Raw genomic sequence first — 27,811 nt, forward strand, 5'->3', positions numbered from 1 at the left:
ATAAGGAATGGAGAAACACAACAGTATATATTCCAGTGTTATGATTTCTGTGGCAGCGGTCTTGACAATTTCCTGACTCTGAGGTTCTGGTGTAGTTTCACTTCTCCCGAATTTTAAGATTTTCAGTATTACCCAAAAGAAGAACACATAAATCCGAAAAAGATCGTGTTATTTCATTCTCTGTACCTTTTCGGCACAGCCTTGATTTCCTATTTGTCTAGTAAATGCACATCTGACTATGCTTCTGGGTTAGTCAGTGATTTTAATCTTTCTTCGGTGACCTTTCTGTTTTTATTATTTTAATCCTGAACAGAAAATCATTTGAATATACTTTTATGTTAATATTCTAAGATTTGAGAGGATTACACTAGACAGAAATAAGAGTCAATATCCCACAAAGAACAGGTATATTCCAGGCAGGTAAATAGGGACGATTGCTCTATAAATTACTTATACAACTTTTCCTGCAGAAAACCCTTTCTGAAATTGAATTAAGTGGAAATCCAGTCACCTTTATATTATAAAACTAATACATAATTCCATTCCCATGTTAATTTGTGAGGTTTTTGTCTTGTTTTATATTTTTCAGAGCTAGATCTTCTCAATAGAGCCCTTTTCCTGAACAACATTTGATTTCTTATCAAGGGTATGTCCTTATCCAGTGCTGTAACGTAGAATGTTTGTACATTAAAAATCCTGTGTATTGAGTTACATTTTGTTTAACTTTATGCCGCTCTGCTCCATTACAAAAATTGATCTAATAGAATATAATCTGATTTAAACTGAGGCATCTGAAAAAAATCATCTAGGAAATTTTTTTTCAAATAATTGACTCCTAGAAAATATATACTTCCTGGAAGAGAAAAGTATCCTAAATTTCAGTCTTTTGCAGAGGTAAAAGGAAGTTATTAACAGATTTAGGGTGTTGGATTCTCCCCCCCCCCCCATTCACAATTTTATATATTTTTTTCTGTTTTTTTGGCCGCAGCTCAAGACTAAGTCATGATAACAACCTGATTACACTTGCCCTGCAGGAGAAGCAATCTCTGCATTTTAATTACTTCATTTGAGCTTCATTTAGGTTTAGTTCTGTGTTGACACCAAAACAAATGTCAAGGTTATTTACCCTGCTGCATGTCCCCAACAAACTAAATTGTCGTGTAGATTGCATGGTGAAGATTTTAGTGCGTTAATGGGGACGATTATCTATATTTTATATAGTATTGTAGGTACTATTAGCAAGTGTAATTCAGAATCACCAGAGCTCAGTCTGATGCCTGCTGCAGGGTGAAACTGGAGTATCAAATCAAGGGTGGAAAATACACATTTTATCATGAACTCTGCTGTCTAATCTGGGAGCACTCCAGTAAGTGGGAAATGTCCGTGTTGTTCCTGGACATTGTGTTTTTGTTGAACTGAGACTCTGTTTTTTCCAGTTTTCTTACCTTTATTGCCATAGTAACGCCTGAATGCAGGTGGCAAAAAGTATAATTAGCTTATTAATCTACGTCAGTGTGTCATCTATAAAGTAGCCTGTAATACAGAATCGTTCTTTGCGTTTCAAATAGCATTTAACTTGTCCAAAATCTCAAGACCTACCTCTCCTCCAAAAAAACCAAAACACAAAAAAAAAACTTACTAAATCCTTTTATTTCTGCTCGAATGGCAGTTCAATTGTGAATATCTGAAACATTAATATCTGAGCCTAAATTATTGACATGAGAAACAGAATCAGATGTATTTGAAGTGACCTCAGCACAATCGCTAACACAGTTACATAAGGAGGGTTGAGTGTGTGTGTTGTTCTGTTTTGTTGATTTTTTTTTGCCAGTTTTGCATAAATATATGTAGATCAGAGAAGACCAATCTCAGATACACTTTATGTATTTATTCGAATTGCTAAAAATGCTAAAATGGCTCTTGCCAATAGGCTCTAGGCACTCTTAGCATAATTTAAAAATACAACATCACAGTGTAAAATAACTCATAAGCCCAGCAAGCAATTTGCAAACTCAGCTACTGCTCCCCCGGAATACCCTTACAGTAGACACTGATCTGTCATCTCTTCATGAAGCGACCTCTTCAAAGGGGGAAATGAACTGTATCTATGTACACAAGAAAATATTCCTCCCTTCTTACCTCTTTGTTTCTCCCTTGAAGAATAGCATAATACCAACAATAAAATGTTACTTGCCATAGGATATTGGATCTATAGAAAATGACCGCAAAACCTTCCCCTTTCCAGTGGGAGCTTTCTCTAGATTTGTACAAACCCCTTAATTAGATGGGTGATCACATCAGAAGAAAATACAAATATTCTTTGCAGGTTGTGAATGTACCCACTCCGAATACCCAGAAACAGGTTTTTCTTTTAAATAAATCTGTTGATCTGAAAAGACTTCTTATTTAGACTTTGAAGCCAGTGTCATAACAAAACCATCTTTTGAAAAGGATCCCCAACACCTGAGCTCTTACTAACTAAGCAAGGAAAGATAAATATACCTATGTAAGATACTGATACTGACAACACTCTTCCCAAGTTGACATTTTACAAGGGATATTTCTCAGGAAGTAGCGTTTTGTCTAAGCTGCTTAAGTGTCTCCACTTACTTATTGGACTGGAGTTATGTTGGTTATATTAACTAAATAACACACCATCAACTCATTTCACACACCCCCAACCCACTCACATGTTCATGAGTTCTATAAAGTTTCCATCGTATACTTTCTAGATCTTTATTCATGTTAGGATCAATTATTTTACATGGAAATGTTGTCTCTGCCTTTAGGAAATGAAAGTTAAATCCCCCCCCCCCATTCCATTATATTTTGATTTGAAAAGAGGAATTTAGATCAGATACATTTTGATAATGATATCCTTCACTTAGGGCCAGGGTCTGATAGCCTTACTCATCTTGAGTAATACTTTCCCCCCTCTTCTGCTTGGGACATTTGATGGAGTGAATCAGAGTGGTGAACAGATTTAAGATAACACTAAGCACTTTTAATTTGTCCCTGAGATATGTCTTAGTTAACCGTTGCACATCATCAGCAATCCACAGAAGTAAATTGAGTTTAACAAAAGCAACATTATTGTGGAAGGATCATTCTTCCTGCAGTGCTGAATTATCATGAGACTAAAGTCCCAGCTGTATATTAACGCTGCAATAAAACAAGTGGGGAATTTGGCTTTATTGTGGATTTTTAAAAGAGAGAACGAAGAAGGAAAAACATTAGAAATCGAAATGGTATATAACTACAGAAAATAGTGCGATATTTTGCAGGAAGATTATATTCGTTAATATAAATTAGACTACTCTTACAAGGTAAGTCACTAAAATTCAATTGGAGAATAAAAACGACATGAGTGTCATTATCTTTGTAACTGCCTTTTTATCTGACCTGTCCATGTCCTTTTCAGATATGAAGGGCAGGAATCTTGAAGACTTGAATTAAGTTGTTGGGCGTTTTCATATTGACCCGTTGTGTGTGTGTGTGTGTGTGTGGGGGGGGCGAGAGAGAGAGAGAGAGAATTTCACCAGACAAACATGCATTCTAAAAGTTTTAAAGTCTTTCTGGGAATTTTCGAATCAAACAATTGGAGATTTCTCTCTCTCTCTCTCTCTCTCTCCATCAGATCTGTCTGCCATTATAAGAAAACAAGTTATTTGGCTCAAAACTGCATTAGAAAATGACACTTTACCCCACCCTCTGGCCCAGTCGATATCATGCCATCTGACTTACATAACATGATATTTCACCCTAACTAATCAGAAAAGTTCCAAATCTTAGCATAGTGCCAACTCAGTCTATCCCTCTGCAGTTACAAGGCAATAGGACCTCATAAGTAACCCTCCATACCTCTTATGCATGTAAGCACACTATGTCCTGTATGCATCACAACAATTCACCTATATATGGAGAAGACTTTTAGGATGGTTTATTATTGTATTTGAGTGTCCAGTGTGTATCCGTAAAGTCCAGATTCCCAGTCATTGTGGCTCTTCCCCGTAGAAAATAGCAAGTGAATAACATAACGTCTTAGTTATCAAGAAGTCAAATAAAAATAATCATAAATATCTGAATACTTGGGGCGGAGGGGGGGGGGGAGATGGTGGGAGGGATGGCTCTGAAAAGTCCTACTCAAAATAAGATCAAAACACCAGTGAATTGGAAAAACTTTAAATCTGACGGTTGCTAGAATTTTGTTCCTTCATTCATCTGGATATTTTTAGAATAAAAAGTGTTTAAAAAAATGTTCTAAACATTTTTCATTCTTTTCAGGTCCAGTGCGTGGGTACGTGTGTGTACACAGAGGCTTTGGAAGTGACAAGAAAAGAATGCAGATAGCTAGCTAGCTAATTTTTTTAACGTACATGTAGATATTTATACATACATTCACATATATTCTCTCTCTCTCTCTCTCTCTCTCTCTCTCTCTCACCCACACACACCTGCATTGAAAGTGAAAAGTGCAAAATGTTTAGAAGATCTTTTTATGTGCTCTGGGAATTATTTTGGGGGAAGTTTTCTGGCCTATGTTATACAGGGGGTTAGACTAAATGACCACAATACTCACTTCTGGCATTGGAATCTATGAAGAAATGGGTTTTATTTTAGAATAATCAGATGAATCTTGGGACAACATTCTAGTAACCCTCCGATTTAACATTTTTCCAGTTCGCTGATGTTTTGAACTTACTTTGAGCCGGACTTATCAAAGCCATCCCCGCCACCGCCATCTTTTTTACCCTCCCTCAACAATTATTCAAATATATATGATTATTTTTATTTTACTTCTCGACAGTGAAGACGCTTATTCAACTGCCATTTCGTATTGATCAGAGCCACAGTGACAGTGACGGGGAATCTGGACTTTAAGGATACACACTGAACATCCGATAATAACAACAAGAAAGCATCCTGTAAGTGTTCTCCACCTATATTTGAATTGGTGACCCGCATACAGAGCATAGCGTGCTTATACACGCAAGAAACATAGAGGGTTACTGATGAGTTTCTATGTTGCAGGGGGATGGACTGGGTTGGCAATATGCTAAGATTTGGAGCCGTTTATTTAGGATGAAATATCTCCTTATATAAATAAGAGGGCATGATAGAAAATAGGCGAAGGGGAGGGGGAATTGTCACTTTTTAAATACAATATTGAGAAAAATACTTTTTTTCTTGTAACTGAAGACAGGAGTATTGAGAAGTTTGTGCAAATTTGGGGAGCTGTTAGCAAGTGGTACATTCTTTATATTCACTCCTGGGGAAAAGGAAAATTCTCTCTCTCTCTCGGAGAGAACCATTAAACTTTTCGTACCATGGGTATTTAGTGGTAAAATGTAACTAAGCATGGAACTGTTGCACTGTTTTACTCGTAATAGTTAATATAAAATATTCATGGCGGTTTTTACATTGTAAAATAAGAATACAACCTCCTAGCTTACCGGGCTTTAGAATCCTACAGTTAACATTGTGTTTATTATCAATATTGCTACTTTCCAAATAAAAAGTCGGGCGTGAGATAAAGAAGATAAAAGCATCTTGTGATTGAACGGTGGAGAATGGGAATAAAACCTAGAGACAATTATTTGGGGGGGGGGCGGGCTTCCGTGTTAACCCCTGGATGGTCCTCTTTTAGCTTTAGAAGGTCTTACTTTTCGTGCTGTCATTGCTAGATCCTCACCGAAAATTTCTACCACAAAAAAAGTTTCGAGTGAGTGAATAATTTTAGGAGCAGAACTTTCTCCCGTTGCAGCGAGACTTTTCTTTTTTCTCCTATTTTCTGACATATATTTTATATATAACACATAGCAGAGCCCCGCTTTTGCAAACACAGTGGTATATATCTCCATTAACTTCTATGTTACCTCCCTGCTTTCACCTTAAATGTAAATTAACTCTGGAAATATTTCACACTAGTTGGTTAGTCGATTCTTTAAAAAATAGCCCTAAGATATGTCATTTTCACACCAAGTGAACAAAAATAAAAATATTTTAGGGGAGGGAACACTCACTCCTACATATTTCTAACACAACTGACTTTGACTAATATTTGATACATTAAGCTGCTGTATAATGAGGAGAACTTGCGTTTTCTTACATTGGACTGGTCCTGGCTTCGAAGTAGTCTTGTCCTTCGAAATGCATCTTGAACTGTGTTGACATCAGGATGGGGGGCGGGACAAATAAACCAAACCCCAAATCATTGAACCCCCCAGAATCAATAGTTCCCCTAGATTTCTGAAAGCTTGGTTTTAAAATAAAGTAGAAAGCAGTGTCTACTTCTAAAGTGATGTGAGACTGCAAAGGACCGAGAGGTACCCGAATTTCCTTCGCTCCCTCTGAAGAATATGCAGAGAAAATGATGAAAAGTTATAAAATCCCTTTTTGGTGATCGTTGTTGACACAAACACGGCCAACAGGGCTCCTTCTCTTTGTCAGTGGTATAGGCTACCGCCTCTTTTAACTTGGAATTGAACTTGGACTTCCGATGAGACAAGGCCCTAAATGGAAGGGGGTATTTTATTTGTCTGCCTCTGAACCATTTCCTACCTGCTTTATCTGAGCTGTGTTAAAAAGAAGACGGGAGGGCGAATGCACAGGATCTGTGTATTTTGGATTTTCCCCGCCCCCCAGGCCTTGCAAATAACCCCTCTTTCCCCACAGTCTTTTGTCCAGTCGAAGAGACACCACATATCAAGAGGAGGGTGGAAGGGGTGGGGATAAGTGCAGTTAGTTGTCAGTCTCGGGGGCAAAATGCAGGGAGGTGAAGGTGTTGTCAGGCCGACGCCTGTTGACACTGGGTAGCTCTCCCCGGGACTCTGTAAGGGCTTCCACACAGCAAGAGCGAAGAAGTGCGCGAAGCTCCATTTGGGAGGCTGTTGTCATGTTGATTGTGATGTGTCAGGTTATTATGACGAAGAGGTATTTTGTTTATTTATCTGTTTTCCCAGGTCGCGCCCAGGAGGTGTAGGGGAAGGGAGGGCGAAGGAGGCAGGGGGGAAATGAAGCCAAAAATAAAAGTCACCCTGAATAAAAATCTCACGATTGGAGATGGAGGAAGAAAAGAAATGGAGACTTGGTTTTCAAAATCCCTCCACCAAGCATTTTCTAGTGGTAGATCTTCCATGATTCAAACTTTTTAAGACGCCCTGCGTTTTTAAGCATAGAGACGGTCCTAGGGGGAGGATTTCATGATAGAATATCAGATAAAAAGTTGGCAAGGATGATACTTCCGGTTGGGAAAGAAGCACAAAGAAGCGACTTAGATTTTAATAAATATATAAATCCATTGATTCCTAGATAAAATGATTATATTGAAAGCAAGCTGTCAACCACAAATTACAATGAGTGGCCTATATGAAATCATCTCACTCTGCATCTGCTAAAGCAGGTTGCAAGAGCAGGAGCGGTTCCAAGAAGGAAAGACAGAATCAGATAAGGTTACAGTCAGTCCTGGCCCACTTCCATTCAAACCAGTTTGGCCCAACAAGGAGGAAAGTAATCGCTACCCTATTTCACAAAATTCCCTTCCTTAAATGATGCCAGTCTCTCTCTTTTTAAAACAAATTTATGACATTTTATGTATTCTGAGTCTGGCATCTCCAGTCGAAGACAAGATATTTAAGGTTGGTAGATCGCATGGCTAAGAAACATGTAAGACTGAATTTTGAGGTTATTCTTTTTAAACCTTTGTCAAGCACCTCAAAAGGGTTCTTTTTAATTGTATGCATACTTTGATCACAGCCCTTCCAGAGTTCACAGACGCTTCTAAACCCTGGACACAACCCAAAATTCCCGGATAGTTATATTAATTCAACCAGGAATTGAAAGAAACAAGACTTTTTCCGTTAATTTTCTTGAGAATGTAATGGAACAGAGAACACACCCAAAAGTCTGGAAAGGTATTTCAACTTTCGCTATTATTTATACAAAGCACATTAGAGGAAGCATGGGAAAGCTTTTCTTATAAACCACTGGTAGACTATGAAATACAATGTCATAGTTTGTTGACTACATTTGATACTCCAGTGGGAAAATTATATACTGATTCCAATTTTTTGCGTACCACATATTCTATTTTCCCCTGTGGCTCAAAACCCTTTGATTATACCACCTCCCTTTTGCCCTAAACACATGATGGAAACGCAAGATCTCCTTCTAAGTCTATGTATATATTTTATTTGACATTGTATTGGGTTTCTTAGACATTGACCATAATCCAACAGATTTCTCTGTAATGTAAATAATATATTTGCCATTCTTCATTGTATATATTGTGGATGTATAACTTTCCGAAGCCACAAGGCAAGAACGTTTCCACAGAGCTCTCACAAATCACCAATGTTCCTAAGTGCAGGGAGATTTCAAATCTTTCAGATCTCAACACAAAATGTGTGTGTGGTGCGGTGGGGAGGAATCATTTCTTCTTAGCCTTTTTTGATCCCAAATTGAAACAAAGACCCTTCATTTTTATTTCTATCTCATCAAACCCAATTCGTTTTTCTTGGAGGGATGAATAATTACAGATAGTTTTATGATGAGCTGCTGCTGTTTGTACTTTTCTTATTAGCCATCATTTGCCTGCCTGAGAAAGCAATACTAAATTGAGGACCATGTTATATGTAAAAAGAAAAGGAGTACTAGTGGCACCTTAGAGACTAACCAATTTATTTGAGCATAAGCTTTCGTGATCTACAGTTAACTTCATCTGATGCATTCAGTGGAAAATAAATCTCCTCACTGTATTTTCCTCTGAATGCATCCGATGAAGTGAGCTGTCGCTCACGAAAGCTTATGCTCAAATAAATTGGTTAGTCTCTAAGGTGCCACTAGTACTCCTTTTCTTTTTGCGAATACAGACTGACACGGCTGCTACTCTGAAACTTGTTATATGTAGGTGTGTGTGTGTTTTCTGTGGGCCTTTTTAGGCTATGGACTCTGTAAAATACATCATTATTTTCATGAATACTGTAGCCATTGGACAGAAAGTACACTCAAAAATCTGTCTTTTTAAAACTTTTGCAAGTCTTTGCTATTTAATAAGCATAATATATTGAAACATTAAACCCTCTGGTTGAAAACTAAAGTATACCTAGTTCATCTGCAACAGTATGTGTTTATTTCCAGCATATTTCTTTTGGAGGGGAAAATAAATGAAATTCCAAAATTAATGCATAATGGAAGGAATGCTGAACTAAAACAAAACGGGATCAAATCTTGGTATGGAATCATTTGAGGACTAGCTTGAATTCTCAGTTCTTGTAAAGCAGCATTGTACCAGCTAAAAGAATATTATTTATTTTTCTATGGATTGTGAAATTCATCTGGCTATCATTTATTTTCTACTGGTAAAATAATAATAATTAATAATAATAAAAACTCGCCCAGGAGCTCTCCTTAGCACCCCAATACATAAGAAACCAGAGAAGTCTGATCAAAAGAATCGATATTTTTATTAGTGCTTCTTTTCTTTTTTAGGTCCATTTGTACCTACCAGGAATCGCCCTTGTTAAAAAGCACTCGCATCAGAAATATTCTCCGTCATAAGACATGGTATTTCACCAAAATGTTCAGGGCTCTATAAATAATGAAGATGATGATGTGAGATCATCAGTCAAGCTGTTTTGATTTTGCAACATTTGTCCCCAGTTTTCGGAGCGGAAAATTCTGAAAAATGGAACTGCAGAGCAGTCAAAAAACAGAACAAACAGCAGCCTACCGCCTCATGGGCCACATATCTGCTTTTATTTCTAATTGCTCATTTTTCTTTTGAAGATTTTTTATTTATGGTCAGCACCAGGCTACGCCATTCCATATTTGGGGCGTAAATATTACTGAGCAGTTCTAATTTAATTAACCCAGTAGAATTTACTCTTGGCGATCAGTCCACAGCTTGCTATCTGAGGCAAATCAGCCCGTTTAAATGAGATAGCACTGAGCAATTGTATGAAATGAAATGCAGCTCCAAAGCCCAGCTAAGGCAGAAAAGTGAACACAGGATGATCGACATAAACTGCTTTGGAAAAAACCTTACCTCCTTCCCGAAAAGTTTGGCTTTTTCTCTCTCCTGCTTTCTTCTGCAGTTTTCAGAAGTCACAGTTCAATTGGGATATTGTGTTCCTGGACCCTGAGCCGGAGAATTTCTGAGTCCCTTTCACCCCCGCCCTCCAACCTTGTTGTCCTAATTTTCTGTCTGCAAGATGCAATAATAAATTGAATTGTAAAATTCAACGTTTAATTAAATCTATATTTCATGGGAATAGGAATTGTAAATGCCCTTACATAAACCTGGAAAAGATCGCGCTGTTATTTTTATTTATTACTTTGCCCGCTTTACTGAAGAAGTATACCTTAAATCCTTAATATTTATGAACTGGTTTTCTTCTGCGCTTGGTACCCGTTCTGTTCAACAATTGATTTCTCTTAGACTCCCTCGATTATGATACATGATGTATTATACCTCTATTATGTTATTATAGGCATTTATTATAAAATCTTTAAAATTTAATGTTTAATCCTCCTTACACTCCTCATAGACAGGACCTAGGCTACACAATGTTAACTATTTCAGACAATATTCAAAAATAAAGGGTTGGAAATGGGTAAGGTCCCTTGGTAAGGCGAATCGGATTTTTGCTGGCACAGAGGGGGAAAAACATTTTTCAGTCTACGTATAACCTCTTTGTTGCTTTTATATCCATCAACCATCTAAACCAGGGAGGTATTTTCTCCTGGAGATTTCTAGGTGAAGTGAAGTCATTCAATGGAATGTAAAGCGCAGGGATTTTCGTGTGTGTGTATTTAATCTTTCATTTAAAAAAAGTGAACGCTGGTATATTTGCCTATGGTTTTAAAATAGTTTTGATCCTTTTAAGGTGTTGCATCCCCGATTTCTTTTCTAGAGCAAGCAGGCATAATTCCTTTGGACTGATACTTTCTCGGGGACTTTGCAAGTCATTTTAGACGCTATCTGTGAAGTTCATTCTTGTCTGTCTAGACATTAATTAGGAACTGGGTTGTCTATTTTGCCTTGACCTTGGACTTCGACTTTTTTTAAAAAAAACTTTAGGCAAGGATTTCTGAAAACTAATGTCCCTTATCGACGACATGGCGTTCCCGTAAGAAAACTTAAAGTTTATTAAAAGCGCAGCTTTCACATCTTCCCCTAAAATGCTACTTTTCTGATTGGTTTGAGTTAGTGGAGTATTTGTTTTTCCACTTACTGTCGATTTTTTTTTAAATGGTGAAAAGACTTCATGTTTTTTACTAAGGAAAAATGCTACTGAAAAGATGCGAGTAACTCTCCGAAAATGGGTATTTAAAAAACCCTGCTATTAACATGGTATGTAAGCTATAGAACATATATCTAGAATAAATAATATTTATTTTATACGTGAATTATTGTAATTTTGGTCTTTTAAAATCTTACATACACAATACACAGCTAATTCAGATATGGAATTTTATGTCTCTGCCTGACTGTTTCATTCATGAACATTCAAATAAAGCAACTCCAGAATGCAAAAATCCCCCGGAGGAGAAATACCCTCTTTTAAAAACCTTGAGTAATATTAAAAGTGTGGGATAATGCAGAAAAGCCGGGGCTGGGTGATTAGAGTCCCCATCTTCTAAAAATGGAAAGAAAAACCTCGTCCTACTTTCTCCAGGGTCTTTCTTATTCCTATTACACTGAATTACTTCGTGAGTTATTTCTTATCAATTATTTCTGGGGGCGGGGGAAATCAGCATGAGTTTCTTGTTACTTTTTCACACACCTTAAATTCACATTCTTTCCCATCATTACAAGAACGAAGACTGAAATGACCGACTTCCCAGAAATTAAGTTAGGGAACTTTATTCTCCAAGGGCGTGGGAGGGGGACAAGACCACATAAGCATCTTCCCATCAATCTCTCCCCAAGTAATTTGCTATTCTTCTATTTTGTCTGTTTAATTATAATGCATCTATCTCGGATCCTGTTTACGTTTTATAAACTGAGCTTCATTTATTGTCTTTTATGTTCACACACAAATCAGCACTGGACCATTAGATCTGTTCCCCTTTGCTCCATAACCCACATTGTTGGTGCAATATTTATTACTGAAGTATTAAACATTCATAACAGGATCTAATAATATAATCGCGGCCGATCCCCTTAAAACCTCCCCAGTTTGTTCAGCACGAAAGATTAAGTATTATTAGTTTGGATTAATAGAAGAAACAAGCGGATAAAGCGTCTTGGAGGCAACCATTACTACAATCTTACTTTGTGGTAGCTGGGTTTAATACTAGAAAACCAGCTGCGGGGGGGGTGAGGGGGAGAGATAGAAAGGCACCTGGCAAAGAAATATACAACAGGTTAAACCTCGTAAATCCCATGTTTCTCCCAAAATCAGATATTCTTTTCTAATATTGTTAAAGTGATGATCAACCACATGTATAGTTTGTATACCCCGATCTTGAAGCAAACTGACCAATTGTTACTTACCCGGCGCGCGCGCACACACATACACACAAAAAGGGAATGGATTACACACGCGTTACAGTGAAGTCGAGGTCTTTCTTTCACCTAATATCCCAGCGGACAACAACAATAAAAGCATTTGAAGAATTAAAAATAAAGCCCAAGAAGGTTTACCAGGGAAGGCTGAACTATTAGACCTACCGGTCCTGTTAGTCTATGAGCGATGGGGAAGGAAAGAACAATATTCTACTATTGAGATCAGAGATCCTTTCCCCCTCCTTCATTCCATTTTCCTTATGAGGGTGATGGTGTTTATATATTTTTTCCATTGAGCTCCAACCTAGTAAAGGAGCCGTCTCATTCCTTAGCCCCCAAGGCATGCAAGTAAAGAATGAAACACTTCAGTGAGCTCACATCCACTGGCAGGTTTTATTTTATTATATTTTACTTTTAAAATGTTCCCAGTGGAGCTTTTTTTTTTTAACACACCAAAAAAACAAATCAATAATATATCCCTGAGATTTTTGAGGGCAGTTAGAATAGAACGTCATGTCTAAACCCAGCTCTTTGTGTCGGCCAAATATTGAGTTCCCATTCCCCTTATTTAGTCCTCTCCCTCTTTACAATCAGTGGGTGTCACCCATTGCCTTTAAAGATTTCTGTTTCTCTCCCAGACGCAGCCAATGGGAGCTGCCTCTTCCCTTCCCAAAGCCAGCAGGGACTAGCAGATAGGACTGGCGGAGGAACACGTGACCGGGCCAGATTTATTGAGAGCTATTTGCAGGTCACGTGGCCAGGAGGATTTCTTAATGAACTGGACCCATCTCTGCGCATGCTCCTGCGTAAACAATATGTGGGGGAAATTAGGTGTCTCTGGTTGGGAAGTCGAGTTTTAAAAAGCGCAGGCAGACCATGATATGACGACTTCACTGATCCTGCATCCACGCTGGGCGGATACCTTTATGTACGTGTATGAGGAAAACCCGAATGAAAATAACCAGAATAAAACCCCAGCCATGGAGGCGCTAAGTGGGAACTGCCCAGCGAGCCACTGCAGGGATATAATAACTTTGGGTCGCCATTCCAGCACCATTGGGAGTCACCAGGGTTCTGTCTACACGGATATACCTGCTCCAGAAGCTGCCAGGCAGTGCCCTCCTCCACCAACCTCTTCCAACGCCACGCTGGGCTACGGCTACCCCTTTGGAGGCAGCTATTACGGGTGCAGATTGTCTCATTCCCACAACGTGAACTTACAACAAAAACCTTGTTCCTACCACCCGGCAGAAAAGTACCCCGAACCCAGCGGTTCCATCCCCAGCGAAGAACTATCTTCAAGGGCCAAAGAGTTTGCTTTTTACCCCAGCTTTGCCAGCTCCTACCAGGCGGTCCCTGGTTACTTGGACGTGTCAGTTGTGCCAGGTATCAGTGGCCACCCCGAACCGAGGCATGACGCTTTGCTTCCCATGGAAGGATACCAGCACTGGGCTCTTTCCAACGGTTGGGATGGGCAGGTATATTGCTCCAAAGAGCAGTCACAGTCTACCCATCTCTGGAAGTCACCTTTCCCAGGTAGGGTGTTCTGAGCTCCAGCATGCTTGTCTGCTTACTAACCGCCAGGTAAAAATCGCTTTGGAATGCCTTCTATGCAGTGCTATGTGTATGAACACGTACGGGTGAGAAGGTGAAGCAATCATGTTTAAATCAAAATACATACCGTGAGCTTGAGGTTGCTTTAAAAGTAAGTGTGTCCGTTTCCTTTCCTTTCTCGTCTCCCCTGCCTTGCCTCACCCGACGGGGTCTGTTGCTGTTCTTTTATGTTTTTATTTTATTTTATTTTATTTTCCACCCAAGTTTGCGAACGCAGGAAGCGTAAAAGTGCCTGCTCACCTCCTAATCTTTCGCTAGAAATGTTAGATGGCGTGTAATGGTACAGTAAATCATGGTGCAATTACAGAAATTGGTGTCAAGTGACAAATGAATCCTGTTAAGGGAAAGGGGTGAGACAAACAAAACACAGAACAATGATTTCCTCTTCCCTAGTTAGAAGTCTTGAATGAGATACAGCGTGCAAAGCAACCGGAAAGCTGATGTGTTTGGGAGAATCTCCTCCTTGTTCTCTTGCCGCTTATGAAATTAATATCACCGCCTCTTACAGGGTTCTTTTCTCGCAATTAATATCAAGGCCTGGCATGGTGATCTGAATGAATGCATTGCAGTAAAGTAGGACTGAAGATTTTGGGTCCCACACCTAAAGAGCATTCATCTTGGAAATATATGGGTTGCTGAATCCGGCTTTATTTCTCAGCAATGGTAACAGAGAGGCCGGATAGGCAGCCAGAAAATAAAGTAAATTAATGTGGCATAATGTGTGTGTGTGTGTGTGGGGGGGGGTGTTATACTGTATTGAAGGAAGGAGGAAGGAGGGAGAATCTCCGAAATCCCTTTTAGAGCTTGTTGGGTTTCAATGGCTCTTTTGGAAACATTGATTAAAATACTTTCTTTTTCCTGTTTAGAACCAAATAAATAAATAAAATCCAAGTAGTGGTAGGGAAATAGCTGGCTAGCAGGTTCTTCTCTTTCCCAGATATAGTATTTTGTGTGAAAACCTGTTGGCAGAGATCCACTTGCCAAACCTGGAGCAAATGGAACTCTTTATAGATAACATTCAGCATCCGATGAAGTGAGCTGTAGCTCACGAAAGCTTATGCTCTAATAAATTTGTTAGTCTCTAAGGTGCCACAAGTCCTCCTGTTCTTTTTACGGATACAGACTAACACGGCTGCTACTCTGAAACCATTCAGGAGAGTGTAATCTTCTGGATAAAGATATGTGCGTGTTTTTTTATGGGGGGGGGATTGCGGTGGAGGCAGAGAGTCTACTCACCTATAAGTGTTTTTTTGGATGTTGGGTTCACTGATCCCCGTTTCATTTGCGGGCAGTACTGATAAATATATGGAGAATTTCCATGGGGTGTGGGAGAGGATTCCTATTACTGTATCTTTGGGCCTTTATAGAAGTCCTTAGTAGATCTTACTGAAGCTGTCATTCTTATAGCAAGCAACAAAGAGAACAGCAGTGCAAAATGTTGGAGAAAGATGGTGTTGTGTTGTTGTTTTTTAAAAATCCATTGTTGTCAATTATAACAGTGGACTTTTGATACCTGCCTCAATTCGTGCTCTGGAATGGAGCGGGCTCTGAATCGTCTGCGACTCTTGGATTCGTGTCTTTGTCACCCTTACAGAGATAAGGAGCCTTTCTTCATCTCATATCTGGAATTCTTTCCTTAAATGACTGTGGTTTGCATGTGCAAAGCCCGAATACGATTCATTATCGAGGTTTGGCAGTGAACAGCCTTAGAATAAGGCAAAAGTGACTAGACAAGCTTTGCACTCGAATCGCTGGTGTCATCTCAGGGGGTAATATTTCTTAATAGTTTGGGTGCCTCTCAAGAAAGGAGAGAACCAAGATAACTTGTCACCTTTTTTTTTTTCTGTTTTAATCTGAGGCTTTTTTTTTTTTTTCAATACATCAACCCAACCTGCAAATTAGCAACTGATGCCGAGCAAAGTCCCGGCTTTTTCAGATTGCAAATGGTACCCGCGCTGCAGAAGATGGATTGTACAGAATACACAGCAAGGAGCTGTTTGTTTGTCCAAAGTGCTGCGATCCATCGTGCTAAGCCATAAAAATCATAATTAATGAGAGCACGTAGGCTGTCTGGTAGTAATGGTAAAGCGAGATATTAAAGTTTACTGGAGGTTAAAAAAAGAAGAAGAAGGGAGAAACTTTAAAACTACAACTCCAATTTACCTGGTATGAAGGTCCGTTGGATTTGTATTGCAGGATATTTTGTTAAATTAATTGATGCTCCTTGTTTATGTCTGAAATCCCACCTAGACAATATCTCCTGGAATACCAGGATTCTTTCCAGGATGATGTTTTGATATGCTACTCAGTGAGTCCGTCCCCCTCCCCCTTTCTGTCTGTCTGTCTTTCTCCTCCGTTCGGACCCAGAGAGTAGAACTATGTAACTGCTTTATCTGTCTCCTCATCTTGCAGATGTGGTACCTCTCCAGCCAGAAGTGAGCAGCTACCGTAGGGGCCGGAAGAAAAGGGTCCCCTACACGAAAATCCAACTGAAAGAACTCGAAAAGGAATATGCAGCCAGCAAGTTCATTACCAAAGAGAAGCGTAGGAGAATTTCGGCTACCACCAACCTTTCTGAACGCCAAGTCACTATCTGGTTCCAGAACCGCAGGGTCAAAGAGAAAAAGGTAGTTAGCAAATCTAAGACACCTCACCTTCACGCTACCTGACAAAGAAATATTTGAGGGGGTGGGGGGAAAAGACAGAAAGAAACACGTACGATTATTTATCTGATACGTCTGCCTAATAATAACATACATTCGAACTCTTTGGTGATTCAATTGGTCATTTAAAAACGAAAACAAAAACACAGAAATAAACTGCATCTTTAGTTTATTCCTCTGCCCTCTTCTGCTGTCCTCCGACTGTGAATATCTAATTGCTCTCAAGCATCCATCGATAACGTTAACCGTGTCTATTAAATGCAAATGTAGATTTGTTATGTTTCAAAGACATGAATCCTGAATGTTATTTTGTAACTCTGTATAATAGCCTAGCCCCCCCCCCCCCTTCTCCAGTACACAACCTTTCATATCTCTGGCTATTTCACGCACTGATGTCAAATGTATGGAGAGTCTCGCCCCTGTAGCAGAATCTTGTCATGTTACATTAGCTGAATATCCTTTCGCCTCACAGGACCCCCTAAAAATAAGGCTGCTATCCTGCGAAGAGAATATTTTTTATTATTATTATTCTGTGTCACATGCAAAAATAACAAATACTAATTTAGGTCACCCAGGAAATGAAAGTGACTTGCTATATAATACGTTTTTGAGGGTAAGTTCTCATTGGGGTTTATGTATCTCTGCCATCAAACTAGAATGTCTCTTTTTTTCGAGGACAATATGGAAAGTCCCCCATATTGTCACTGGTTTGGTTGTTCCCCCCGCCCCCTCCATGTAAATCGGCTCATTATTGACAGTGTTCTTTCGATATGTAAAAGCGATCTTTTTTTTGTATGTCTTGTATATGTATATAATAGTGTGGTGTCCAAATGATATGTACTGAATGCAGATCACATTTCTTAAAAATAAATATCATTTTTGCTTTGAGAATGGATTGCTGCCGAGATGTTATTATGGGTATTTATACATATATGTGTATCTATTTAACTCTTTCAAGGCAAAATCAGAGAATTTGGGATTTACACCATTGTAACCTCATGCCAAAGTAAACAGCTTGGAAAGAATGATGCCCCAAGGCTAAAACCCGGTAGGGAAACTGTCAGAAGGGTGCATTTTGAAATGTGTATGACGAGCAGAAGTGCACTAAAGGAGTCAACACCTTGAAGCCAAAATATGGGAATATAAGAAAAGGTGTTATGATGCCTTGTTTCTAAAGAATATGGTATAAGCTTGTTTCAAAGGGGTAAAGGAGTAGTGGTAAATGGTATGAAAAAATATGCTTAAATAAAGCAGAAGGGGTGCCATTTCAGAAGTGGGGGAAGGGAAAAAGGCTCCGATCCTTTTCTTCCTTGGACAACAATTGTATTCCTGTGCCAGGGAGCGGGGGAGATGATTTTTTGAAGATGCTTGTCACCTAGCTCCACTATGAGAATGCTTTGCTCAAAAGGTGTATTTTGCTAAACCAGTTTGACTCAACCGCGTTCACAGATAAAAATCTAAACCCTGCCTTACTGTTACTAAATAAGTGGCAAGATCGTAATCCGTAGCCTGGCTGCGTTGTTTAATATGCCAGGTAAAAGGCTGCCTTGGAACGTGGTAGACTTTCAGAAGTGAGCTACTTTAAATGAAGAAAGTGTTTTAAAAATATTGTATAGTAATTTGTTTCCATAGGCGGGTCACAATATACCTTAATATCCATTAAAATTAATTACCTCGTTAAATTGTCAAAGGAAAAGACAAAAAGTGACGTAACCTAAAACACTGTTATTTCTGCTTAAATTTATATTAACTAGTGTATATAGTTACATTTAAAGGGTACGAAAGCCAGAAACATGCAATAGAATGGGGTGTGTATATGTATAATGCATAGAATGTATATATACAAAGCATATGTATGTACGTATAAAGATATAGATACCTGATTTATATATATATATATATATATCAGCACTTGTATTAAAATAACGCGAGCAACACACACACACATATATACCTATGTGTGTGTGCACGAGAACTATTTTAATGCATGTGCTGATTACGAAGTATATAATGCATATATACACGGCGTTCATGAAACCCAATATCCTGAAATTCTATCACGTATTTTAAAGTTTCTAAAGGTACCTCCAAATATACTTATGGGCATGGAACATTCCGCAAGCGTTTATGTGTTCACTGGCGTATTTTATAAAGGAGGAGATGGAACAATGCCAATAGGGGTTCTTGAGTTGAAATAAATATTCGGTCATTCTCAGCGCTTAAAATCTTCCTCCATCAGATGTGTGAACGAACAGAGAATAACTTTTCTTAAACATGCGGTCGTTCCTGAAATGGTTTTTCCAGGTAGTGAAATAGGCTCTTCCATATCTTTTTCCGACATAATGCCGATGTTTTTTTCGTGAGGGTGATGGCTTATATAGGAAGGAATAATTTGGAAGCAAATGTGAAGATAGATAGATAGATAGATAGAAGCACTTTTGTGTGTGTGTATATATATGTGTGTGTGTGTGTATATATATATGTATATATATTAAGATAAGGGAGGGACATTATATATATATATGCCTCTCGCTTATCTTAATCTAGACACCTATTGAAAATTCACCTCCATTTACCTAGGCCTCAGATGAAATGAGTCTGTATCTAAGCCCTGTTCGGACTTAGGGTTTAACATGGACACACTTTCCAAATTCATCTTTTAAAGCATTTTCTTCAAGGGTGGGTTTGCATTGTATAAAACCACACTCATTTCAGACGCATGTGCACGCGGATAGATGCTGATATATCCTGTAAATACTGATACTGTGCTGACCTATCAAAACACAACCTAGACAGTTCCGGTTCAGACCTGCTGTTCACGGAAAGAAGTGTAGCACTCTATCGCCTTCATTGGAGTTATGAGGCTGGGGGAGAGATTTGTAATTTGTATTTAACCAGGTGGGTTAATTGTTTTTGTGTTGTTAGGGATTCCTGTGAGAAAGTTTCCACTTCTTAAAGTCTTTTTCACCCAAGGGTTCAGTCCCTATTAATTCAGATTGAAAAATCTATCTATCTATCTATCTATCTATCTATCTATCTATCTATCTATCTATCTAATTTTTTTCCTATCTAATTTTGCCGAATGAGTTAAGGAGACGGGTTTTGGAGGCTGATAGAACGAAAACGAAGTCATTTTTAAGTGCCTCTTACATTCCTCACGACCCCACAGGCTGGATTTCCCCCCCCCCTTTTTTTTTCTTGCAACAATAAGAGTAATCGGTGAATCAGGGCAGCTCGTTACCTTCTTACAAGGTAATTAAGTATGGAAGATTGAGAAAGAAAGAAAGAAAGAAAGAAAGAAAGAAAGAAAGAAAGAAAGAAAGAAAGAAAGACGCAGGTCCTTCACTATTTTCTGTGATAAACATCAGCGAAGTTGTGTCAAACCCATTTCTGGTGTAAATTTTCAAACACGCACACACTCTCAGCTTTCAACACTTGCCTCTTTCTTTCAGATGTCAAACATCCGAGGTATCTTTGATTATTGTATTTATTTATTTTTGAAGGAACCCGGATCAGAAGGCCATGACGTCAGCTCTGGATTACCCTTGACCGTGACTAGGCGGTCTGTTTGACCTTGACATCATGAGTTTCGTGCATATTAATCAGGAAGACCACAGCCTTGATCTTCTGGCAACCAGTCAGCAGTCAGAGTTCTCTAAGTATCCCCTGTTTCTGTTTACAGATAAAAAAAAGGTGTCATTTGAAGTCTAGACAGACGGGCTAATGACCAACAATAAAAGCATGAAAAGGAAGTTTCACAAGTTTTGTCTTTTCTTTCCTTTGTATCAAGTAGTTTGAATAACTTCTTAACCAAGGTCTTTATAGCGAAATGCTCCTTATTTCCCACCCTTTTCCTCCATTTTCAGTTTTCATAGTTCTGGCTCACTCACTTTTGAAGAATAAATTGCTAGTCTTGAGGGAAAATGTGGTTTCACATCATTGACTTGTATGTGGAGGTAAGTGTAATTGTCAGTGGGTTGAAAGATGATAAATGTGTATCTGGAACGTGGAAAATTTCCAGTCTTTGTTGAGATATTTTTAATAGTAAAAGAAGAAAACAAAAGGAATTTCCCTCTGTATTTGTCAAGTAATTCTTTTTAAAGTATCTATCTATCTATCTATCTATCTATCTTCCACAAACTTCTTGTTTTCTGCTCATTTAGAAATATGAAATGACTCTTATATATGTTTTAGCACAGTATCAATGGGTTTTGAAGCCAATGTGTTTATTCGCCTTTAGGAAATATACATAGAAAAGTTAATATATTTATTGTGATGCACTTTGAATGAAAATTACTGTCCTGTGGGCATCTCAAACTTTTTTGGATGACAATAGCACCATAAGAAGATTTAATAAACCTATTCTAGCCCTAACTTCTCCACCAACCGTCACCCACCCACACGAAGAGTAAAGAACATAAAATATGTTTGTAAACATTCTGCACGCTCTGAAACAGAGCTTATCTTGAATCCTTGCACATTAAGTTGCTTGTTGGTACAGGGTCCACGCCTTGAAATGACAGTATGCAGCGCCAATTGTTGTTTGTGAGAAAAGTTGAGCGTCATGAGCAAAATAAACTTTTCTGAAGTTGCCTTACAGAGGATGTAGGTATCAGTTTACATTAATCCGGCAGGAGGATGATATCCTCTGCTGGCAGTGTTGGGGAAAATGGAGTAGCATCATAAGCATTTAACCTTTAAGTGCACTGAGAAGACTAGAGCGATGTAGGTTTTCTTATTCGTTTAACCTGATTTTTTGAAATCAGAACAAACATAAATATTCTGCACATTAAATCAAATCAAATCAAAGGACAGCTAACTCTGGACATTTTCACACAGATACATCGAACAATCTTCGACCTTTTGATTCCCCGCTCCCCCTTTCACCACCCTGTGTTCCAGTTTACTACCCTATCCCTTAAAAAATACTTTCCCTACCAGAAATAGCCAATTCCAGTCATTTAGATTATATGTAACGGGATTGAAATAAGGAAAGTCCTATAGACTTACCTTAGTCAGTGCATATTTTATTCCTCTTTCAATTTATTTTTCTAAATTCTGTCTTCTGGCCAGGTAACTAACTTTTCATTGATTAAATCCAAACTCCTTAAAAATCCAGCATGTTTTGCGAGAAATTCAGCTAGGAAGATAAAGTAGTTACTAGAAATGTCTAATCAAAAAGACACTTTTTTATTTCACTCTTGTTAAAAAATATAACAAAATATGCAACTTATTGCAATATCTTTGGGATAGAACATTTCCAAGAGCGAATTAAGTTTTTTTATGCTTTCTTGGGGAAAAGTGAGGGATATAGCCTTAGTTCTTTAAACTTAAAACTTAAATATCTTGGTGGGGGCCATATTTAATTTTTAAAACACGGATCCAGGGGAAACAAAAGAGTATATTCAAATGAAGGGTGCAGCTGAGATAAACCCTGTGGAATATTCAGAGAAGAAATCACAAGGCAGTGTGAGGGAAATGGCATTTCACAAACTACACACATTAGGGCAGAACTGTTTTGAAATCGGAGACCTGCTAAGGATAATAAAATATTAATAAATAAGAGAACTTGGAGGACTGTGCATGGGGAGAAGAGTGTAGCCAAAAGTTAAGGCGTTTTCTGCCTCTTCTTTCCACTTGCAGTGACTGATGCTCTTTCGAGACATTAATTTGCATAACATGTAGATCCTATTTACTACACTAGACAGTGACCTTGAACTGCCTGGGTGCGATTTCACTTTGCTTCCCCCCACTCCCCCCCCCCCCCAAAGTAGCTATTACTAATTTATAGTTAGGTTGCGTGTGCCTTAATATAAAAGGGAACCTTTTCTACTTCCTTGCTCGGATGAGTTTGTCTGTGAGGAAGAAGGGAAATAAACGTGGTGAAAATGATTAAATATTTGTGTCTAGGTCTCTGTCTGCAGTGGGGTTGATTTTAAAGAGGTGAGGCCTAGTGACGCCTCACTAAAGGTAAAACAACTTTGTGAACGCTTTTGGGGTGCTTAGTTCTGATATTGTTATTTATTAAAGGACGTAGAAATAAAATAAAGTAAAATAAGCATGGTTTCATCTGAAAATTCATCATGGTGTCTTTAGGGAAGACTCAGATATACCTGGTACACGGAGTTGCAGCTTTCTTAAATTAGTGATCTATATTAATTAAGAAATATTAAACTGGTATTCAGAATGTTTTATTTTAAGCACTACGGTATGTAATTACATTGCTTTGCAACAGCCGTCGGAGTGAATTTTAAAAGCTTAATCATTAGTTTTTAACAGAAAATGTACCTTTCATGGAAAGAGATCGTGGTAGAAATACAACAGCTTTAATAAATAATCTCTAAGTATTTCTTTTCTGTTGATCTGTCTAATAACTGTAAAAGGGACGCTGACTCTGCAACTACAAAACGATACAATTAAGAAATCTGCTCATGTTTCCAAATGAAGGCCATTAGGGGAATATATTTATGCTTCCCGCTGTATATATGCTAACTCATTTCCTAATGTGGAAGTCCGGCGAAGAGTTAACAGAGTGTTTTAAATAATTTTTCTGAATGCACTGATCTCACTAGTAACAAAATTCCCTTAGGTGAGATTCTGGAGCGCAGGTTTGGATTCACTGGATGCAAAGCCCAGTATGGACACTGTAGTCTGCTTTTTGACACTTCGCATTGGAGGGTGCCGTACAATGTTCAAATCACAGAGATAAAAGGATGACTGAAGATGCATCGGCGGCTAAATGAGAACAAAGCCATGTTCCTTACGTGCACCGCCTTATAGCGAATTTCGCTGAAAAAGGCCAAGAAATAAGAACGAGTTTTCTTAAAAAAAAAAAAAAAGCCGATCCATATGGCGACCTACCCAGATCACATGCCCATCATCGTATAAACGATTATTTTCCACGGTTGCAAAGCGTTCAAAATGTGTTCTCAATCGAGCACAATGTACTTGGAAAAAAATCAAGCAGCTTTTTAGCCGTACCTGGAAAATAATTCCTGGAAAGCGGAAAAATGTACTCAACTTTCACTCCAGTGAAACAAATCCTGTAGCAGAATTTATCGCTGCGTATACCATGTAAAAGTGAGGGACTGCATACACGCACACATATTCACCTATTACATTTACATGTGTATATATGACACGTGCAGGGTGGTTTTTGAACATTTTTGGAGCTTACCATTTAATACAATTACCAAAGCAATTGTTTGATGTTTGATTAAGATGTAATTTTTCTGCATAGCTGGGAGAACTGTCAGTTTAGCTTCAGCATTTTCCTGGGGGAAAATGACTTTGTATTCTAGTAGCCTCTCAAATATAAAAAGCAAAGGAGTACTTGTGGCACCTTAGAGACTAACAAATTTTCTTTTTGCGGATACAGGCTAACACGGCTGCGACTCTGAAACCTCTCAAATATAAGATACTTATTTTGTGCTCCATGGAATCTCAAAAATTCGGGGTCTGCCGTTCAACTCCTATGTGTTTAACATTTCTACCACCTCCCACGTTAGTTAATTAGAATCCTTTTTACCTATACAGGAAATTTTACGGTAGTTTTCCAAGTCAACTTGATGTCAGTGCTCTTGGAAGTTGCTAGCAGGGAAAATCCCAAAGACATCCAAAAAATCCTGTATGTAGTTTTTTCTTTAAAAAACAGCAACCCCAAACCCTTTTCGATCTCTAAAGCGTCTTTTCTTTACCTCTTCCTGGGTCCGGGCTCCCTTACAATGGACTTTTTAAAATAGTAATTTATTTCCCAATGTATTTATTATGCACTGAGATACCCCAACAATGTTTGTCCTGTATCTCTTGGCAGCAGCTTTTTCATACAACCGACTCTCTTCTGCAACCCCCGAGTGAAGAAGACCTTAGTTGTCACGAATACACAATAGGTCGTTATAAGAGGGCTAAGAACCGGATTTCTTTTTTTCGTGTATTTCTTTATTTACTGAGTGAGGGTGGGAGATGGCGGTAAAGAAGTTTTCTTTGCAGAAATGAAGGCAGAGGAGAGCGATATTTTCCTCTTCCTCTTTTGTCTTGCTTATTTGGCAGGGATCATTAACAAAAGCGAGTGGGGATTGAGGAAATTATGGGCTTGTGATTCCTGAATTTAGGATTGTCCCTAGCAGGGATGGAACTCGCCTTTCCCCGGTACCGAACGCCGGGCAGGAAACATTCCTATTGTTCCAGATAAAACTATAAAATATCTACCGGGCTGCAAATATGTTAAAACTCTTTCATCCCATCAACTGTAAATATGACCCTGTTGCAGTTCCAATCATTCGTCTCCTTAAAGAGCCCGTAAACTTTATATGACACAACATCTAATAGTAATTTATTGAGAGATATTGTAAATTTCAACGGTTTTAGTTAATAAAAGGGCTAATTAATGAGAAAATTGCTTAATTTTGCCAGCCGTTGGAGGGACCCTAACTACAGCTGGGGGAAGGGTGTCATTTATATATATTGATATGGTGTCTATGTACATTTTTACAATACATGGGGTTTCTCAGGCCAGTGCTTAAACCCGTTATTTATTTTATTTTATAAAATGTTTTATGATTATATTTTCTTTAAAAAAAAAAGGCGTATAAAAACGAAAGGCAGAACTTAATGTTTTGTTTTGCCTCCGACTGCCAAGGGTGGGTGGCACCTATCTCCAACGCGAGTTGGCGCCCACGTGACCCCACTCCGACCAATGGGGTGGACCTTTAGGTTTAACTATGTTTAATGTCAGATAGCAATAAGCTAGAAGCTCTTGGTCAGGCCCGCGGAAATGGGCGAGCATAATCTCCTTAATCCTGGGTTTGTGGGACCTTTGGTGAACATCCACACGGGAGACACCTTCTACTTCCCCAATTTCAGAGCTTCCGGAGGACAGCTGCCTGGCTTGCCGTCTCTCTCCTACCCGAGAAGGGACAATGTTTGTTCTTTGCCCTGGGCATCCTCAGAGCCCTGCAACGGATACCCCCAGCCCTATCTCAGCAGCCCCGTGTCTATTAACCCTTCTTTCAGCAGAGCGTGCGACCTAGCTAGAGTGGAGGAGAGTAAATGCTACTACAGGGAGGCTTGCTCCGAAACTGCCAGCCTCAAGAGGGAGGAAAGGGTCAGGGACAATGCTTTGATGCCACTTGAACCTGGGATTCCCAATGGAATGAGCGGTAATTTCAGCAAATATGACTATCCGGCTGCTGAGACTGTGTCCCACGATCCCCCTTCTTGTCAGTCCTTGGAGTCAGACTCCAGCTCATCCTTACTCAATGAAGGGAATAAGGGCTCGTCCAGCGAACCAACTACAATGGTCTCGCCTATCAACCAAGGAAGCAATCTGACCACCGGTGGTAAGGAAAAGCAAAGCAAAGGAATATGTGTGTGTTGTTAGCTGTGATTCTTATGATGTGTTGTAAGGCTCTTCTTCTAAGGTCCACTCTTGTGGATATAATTCATGGAATTAGCAATGGAATCAGCATGCCTATATGTGCAGAGACCACTAGGGGTAGCACTCAAATGCCTAATGTTTTATTGGGTGCTGCTTCTTTTAAAAGAAAAGCCTATAAACATGTAAATATCCCATAAAATAGATAGTGATTGCACAGATAGCCCCGAATATGCTCGTTGAGATTGAGTGCATCATTCGCCCTTGCATAAAATGTTTTAAGGCTTGGGAAAGGTGTGCTGTGGGGTGGCTGCCCGAGAGCTGAAAAACTAAGTACAAAGGTGATGCTTAAAAAAGGCAGAGCTGGGTACATTGGAGTTGTCATGTCAGGCGAAAGGATACCACATCCAACACGCTGATTTCTACCTGTTGGCTTTCCCCTTATTGATTTTTCCCCTTTAAAATTTGGAAGGCGCCATAAAAATACCCCTAACCCTCCGCGGCATCGAGGCGCCATAAAAATACCTATAATGATGTCTTCCATTATGTATATTCTCTTCTGCAGGGAAGCAGTTTCAACAAAGTTTAGCTGATTTCCATATCGTAGGTTGCTTCTTGATCTATCATGTATCCAAAACGTAGAACCATGCGTGATTTAGGTCTGTTCATCAAGCTTGTAACTAAAATATAGATCTATGTATCAGTATTGTATGCAAAAGTTAGCAATATGTGCCTCTCACGTATCTAAGACACAGATCTATGTATCAGTTTTGTATATAAGAAATACATCGATGTATACAATGTACCAATTAGATAAAAGAAATAACTCTTAGTTAAATATCGTGCACCCAATATGTAGATTTATGGGGCAGTCTGAAATACATGCATCTAATATATAGATCTATATGTTAACCCTAAGTAAGAAATAGTTCTGTGTGTCTATTTATGCATCAGTCAGATCTATCAAGTATTGCAGATCAAGATTTATGAATCTCTCTTGCGTGAGATACCTCTGCCTTGTACCCTCTGATGTTGCTATGAGGTGAGCGTTACAAACTGTGAATGCAGAGGAGGGGCAGGGAAGTGCGGGAAAGATCCTATCTTGGAAGCCGACTTTGTTTCTTCCAGTGTATTAAATTCTCCTTTCAATCACACGTCCTTAGGTGCTCCTTGGTACCCGATGCATACAAGGTCCCGGAAAAAGCGAAAGCCTTATTCCAAGCTCCAGCTAGCAGAGCTGGAAGGGGAGTTTATGGTCAACGAATTCATTACCCGCCAAAGAAGGAGGGAGCTCTCAGACCGATTAAACCTAAGTGATCAGCAGGTGAAGATCTGGTTCCAGAACCGACGCATGAAAAAGAAAAGACTGCTTCTGAGGGAGCAAGCTCTTTCTTTCTTTTAAAGTTCAAAAAGCGTCCATGTTGGTTAACCTCATAGACTTTCTAGTGTTCATCCTAGCTGGTGGTCCCGGGACTTTACCTGATCACTCATAATTTTCTTTAAAAAACAAAAACAAATCAGCGAGCATATATAAATATGAGAATATGCATCTCCTTCACTGGAACTGTTGGGAAAGACCCGATGTGAATGCGCAGCTCCCCAAACCCACCCATCAGCCAGAGTTGGTTTCTATGGTCTAAAAGATTGTCA

The 27,811-nt window shown here is 39.0% G+C and overlaps 2 protein-coding genes across 2 annotated transcripts; both read left to right on the forward strand.

Moving 5' to 3' along the window:
- The first annotated feature begins 13,392 nt into the window (after window positions 1–13,392).
- On the forward strand, window positions 13,393–16,794 carry HOXC13 (homeobox C13). The gene is made up of 2 exons (XM_074935081.1): window positions 13,393–14,047; window positions 16,538–16,794. The coding sequence occupies exons 1-2, from the start codon at window positions 13,393–13,395 to the stop codon at window positions 16,792–16,794; spliced, it is 912 nt and encodes a 303-aa protein (XP_074791182.1).
- An 8,767-nt stretch (window positions 16,795–25,561) lies between these two features.
- HOXC12 (homeobox C12) lies at window positions 25,562–27,563 on the forward strand. Its single transcript, XM_074935429.1, has 2 exons — window positions 25,562–26,126; window positions 27,325–27,563. The coding sequence occupies exons 1-2, from the start codon at window positions 25,562–25,564 to the stop codon at window positions 27,561–27,563; spliced, it is 804 nt and encodes a 267-aa protein (XP_074791530.1).
- The last annotated feature ends 248 nt before the right edge of the window (window positions 27,564–27,811 follow it).

This window comes from Natator depressus, chromosome 20 (genome assembly GCF_965152275.1).
Source record: "Natator depressus isolate rNatDep1 chromosome 20, rNatDep2.hap1, whole genome shotgun sequence".
Classification (NCBI taxonomy): domain Eukaryota; kingdom Metazoa; phylum Chordata; order Testudines; family Cheloniidae; genus Natator; species Natator depressus.

Coding starts and splice junctions, on each gene's coding strand:
- HOXC13 (XM_074935081.1), top strand. CDS start 13,393: ATGACGACTTCACTGATCCTGCATCCACGCTGGGCGGATACCTTTATG. Junction 14,048..16,537: donor CTGGAAGTCACCTTTCCCAG/GTAGGGTGTTCT, acceptor CTCATCTTGCAG/ATGTGGTACCTCTCCAGCCA.
- HOXC12 (XM_074935429.1), top strand. CDS start 25,562: ATGGGCGAGCATAATCTCCTTAATCCTGGGTTTGTGGGACCTTTGGTG. Junction 26,127..27,324: donor AAGCAATCTGACCACCGGTG/GTAAGGAAAAGC, acceptor ACACGTCCTTAG/GTGCTCCTTGGTACCCGATG.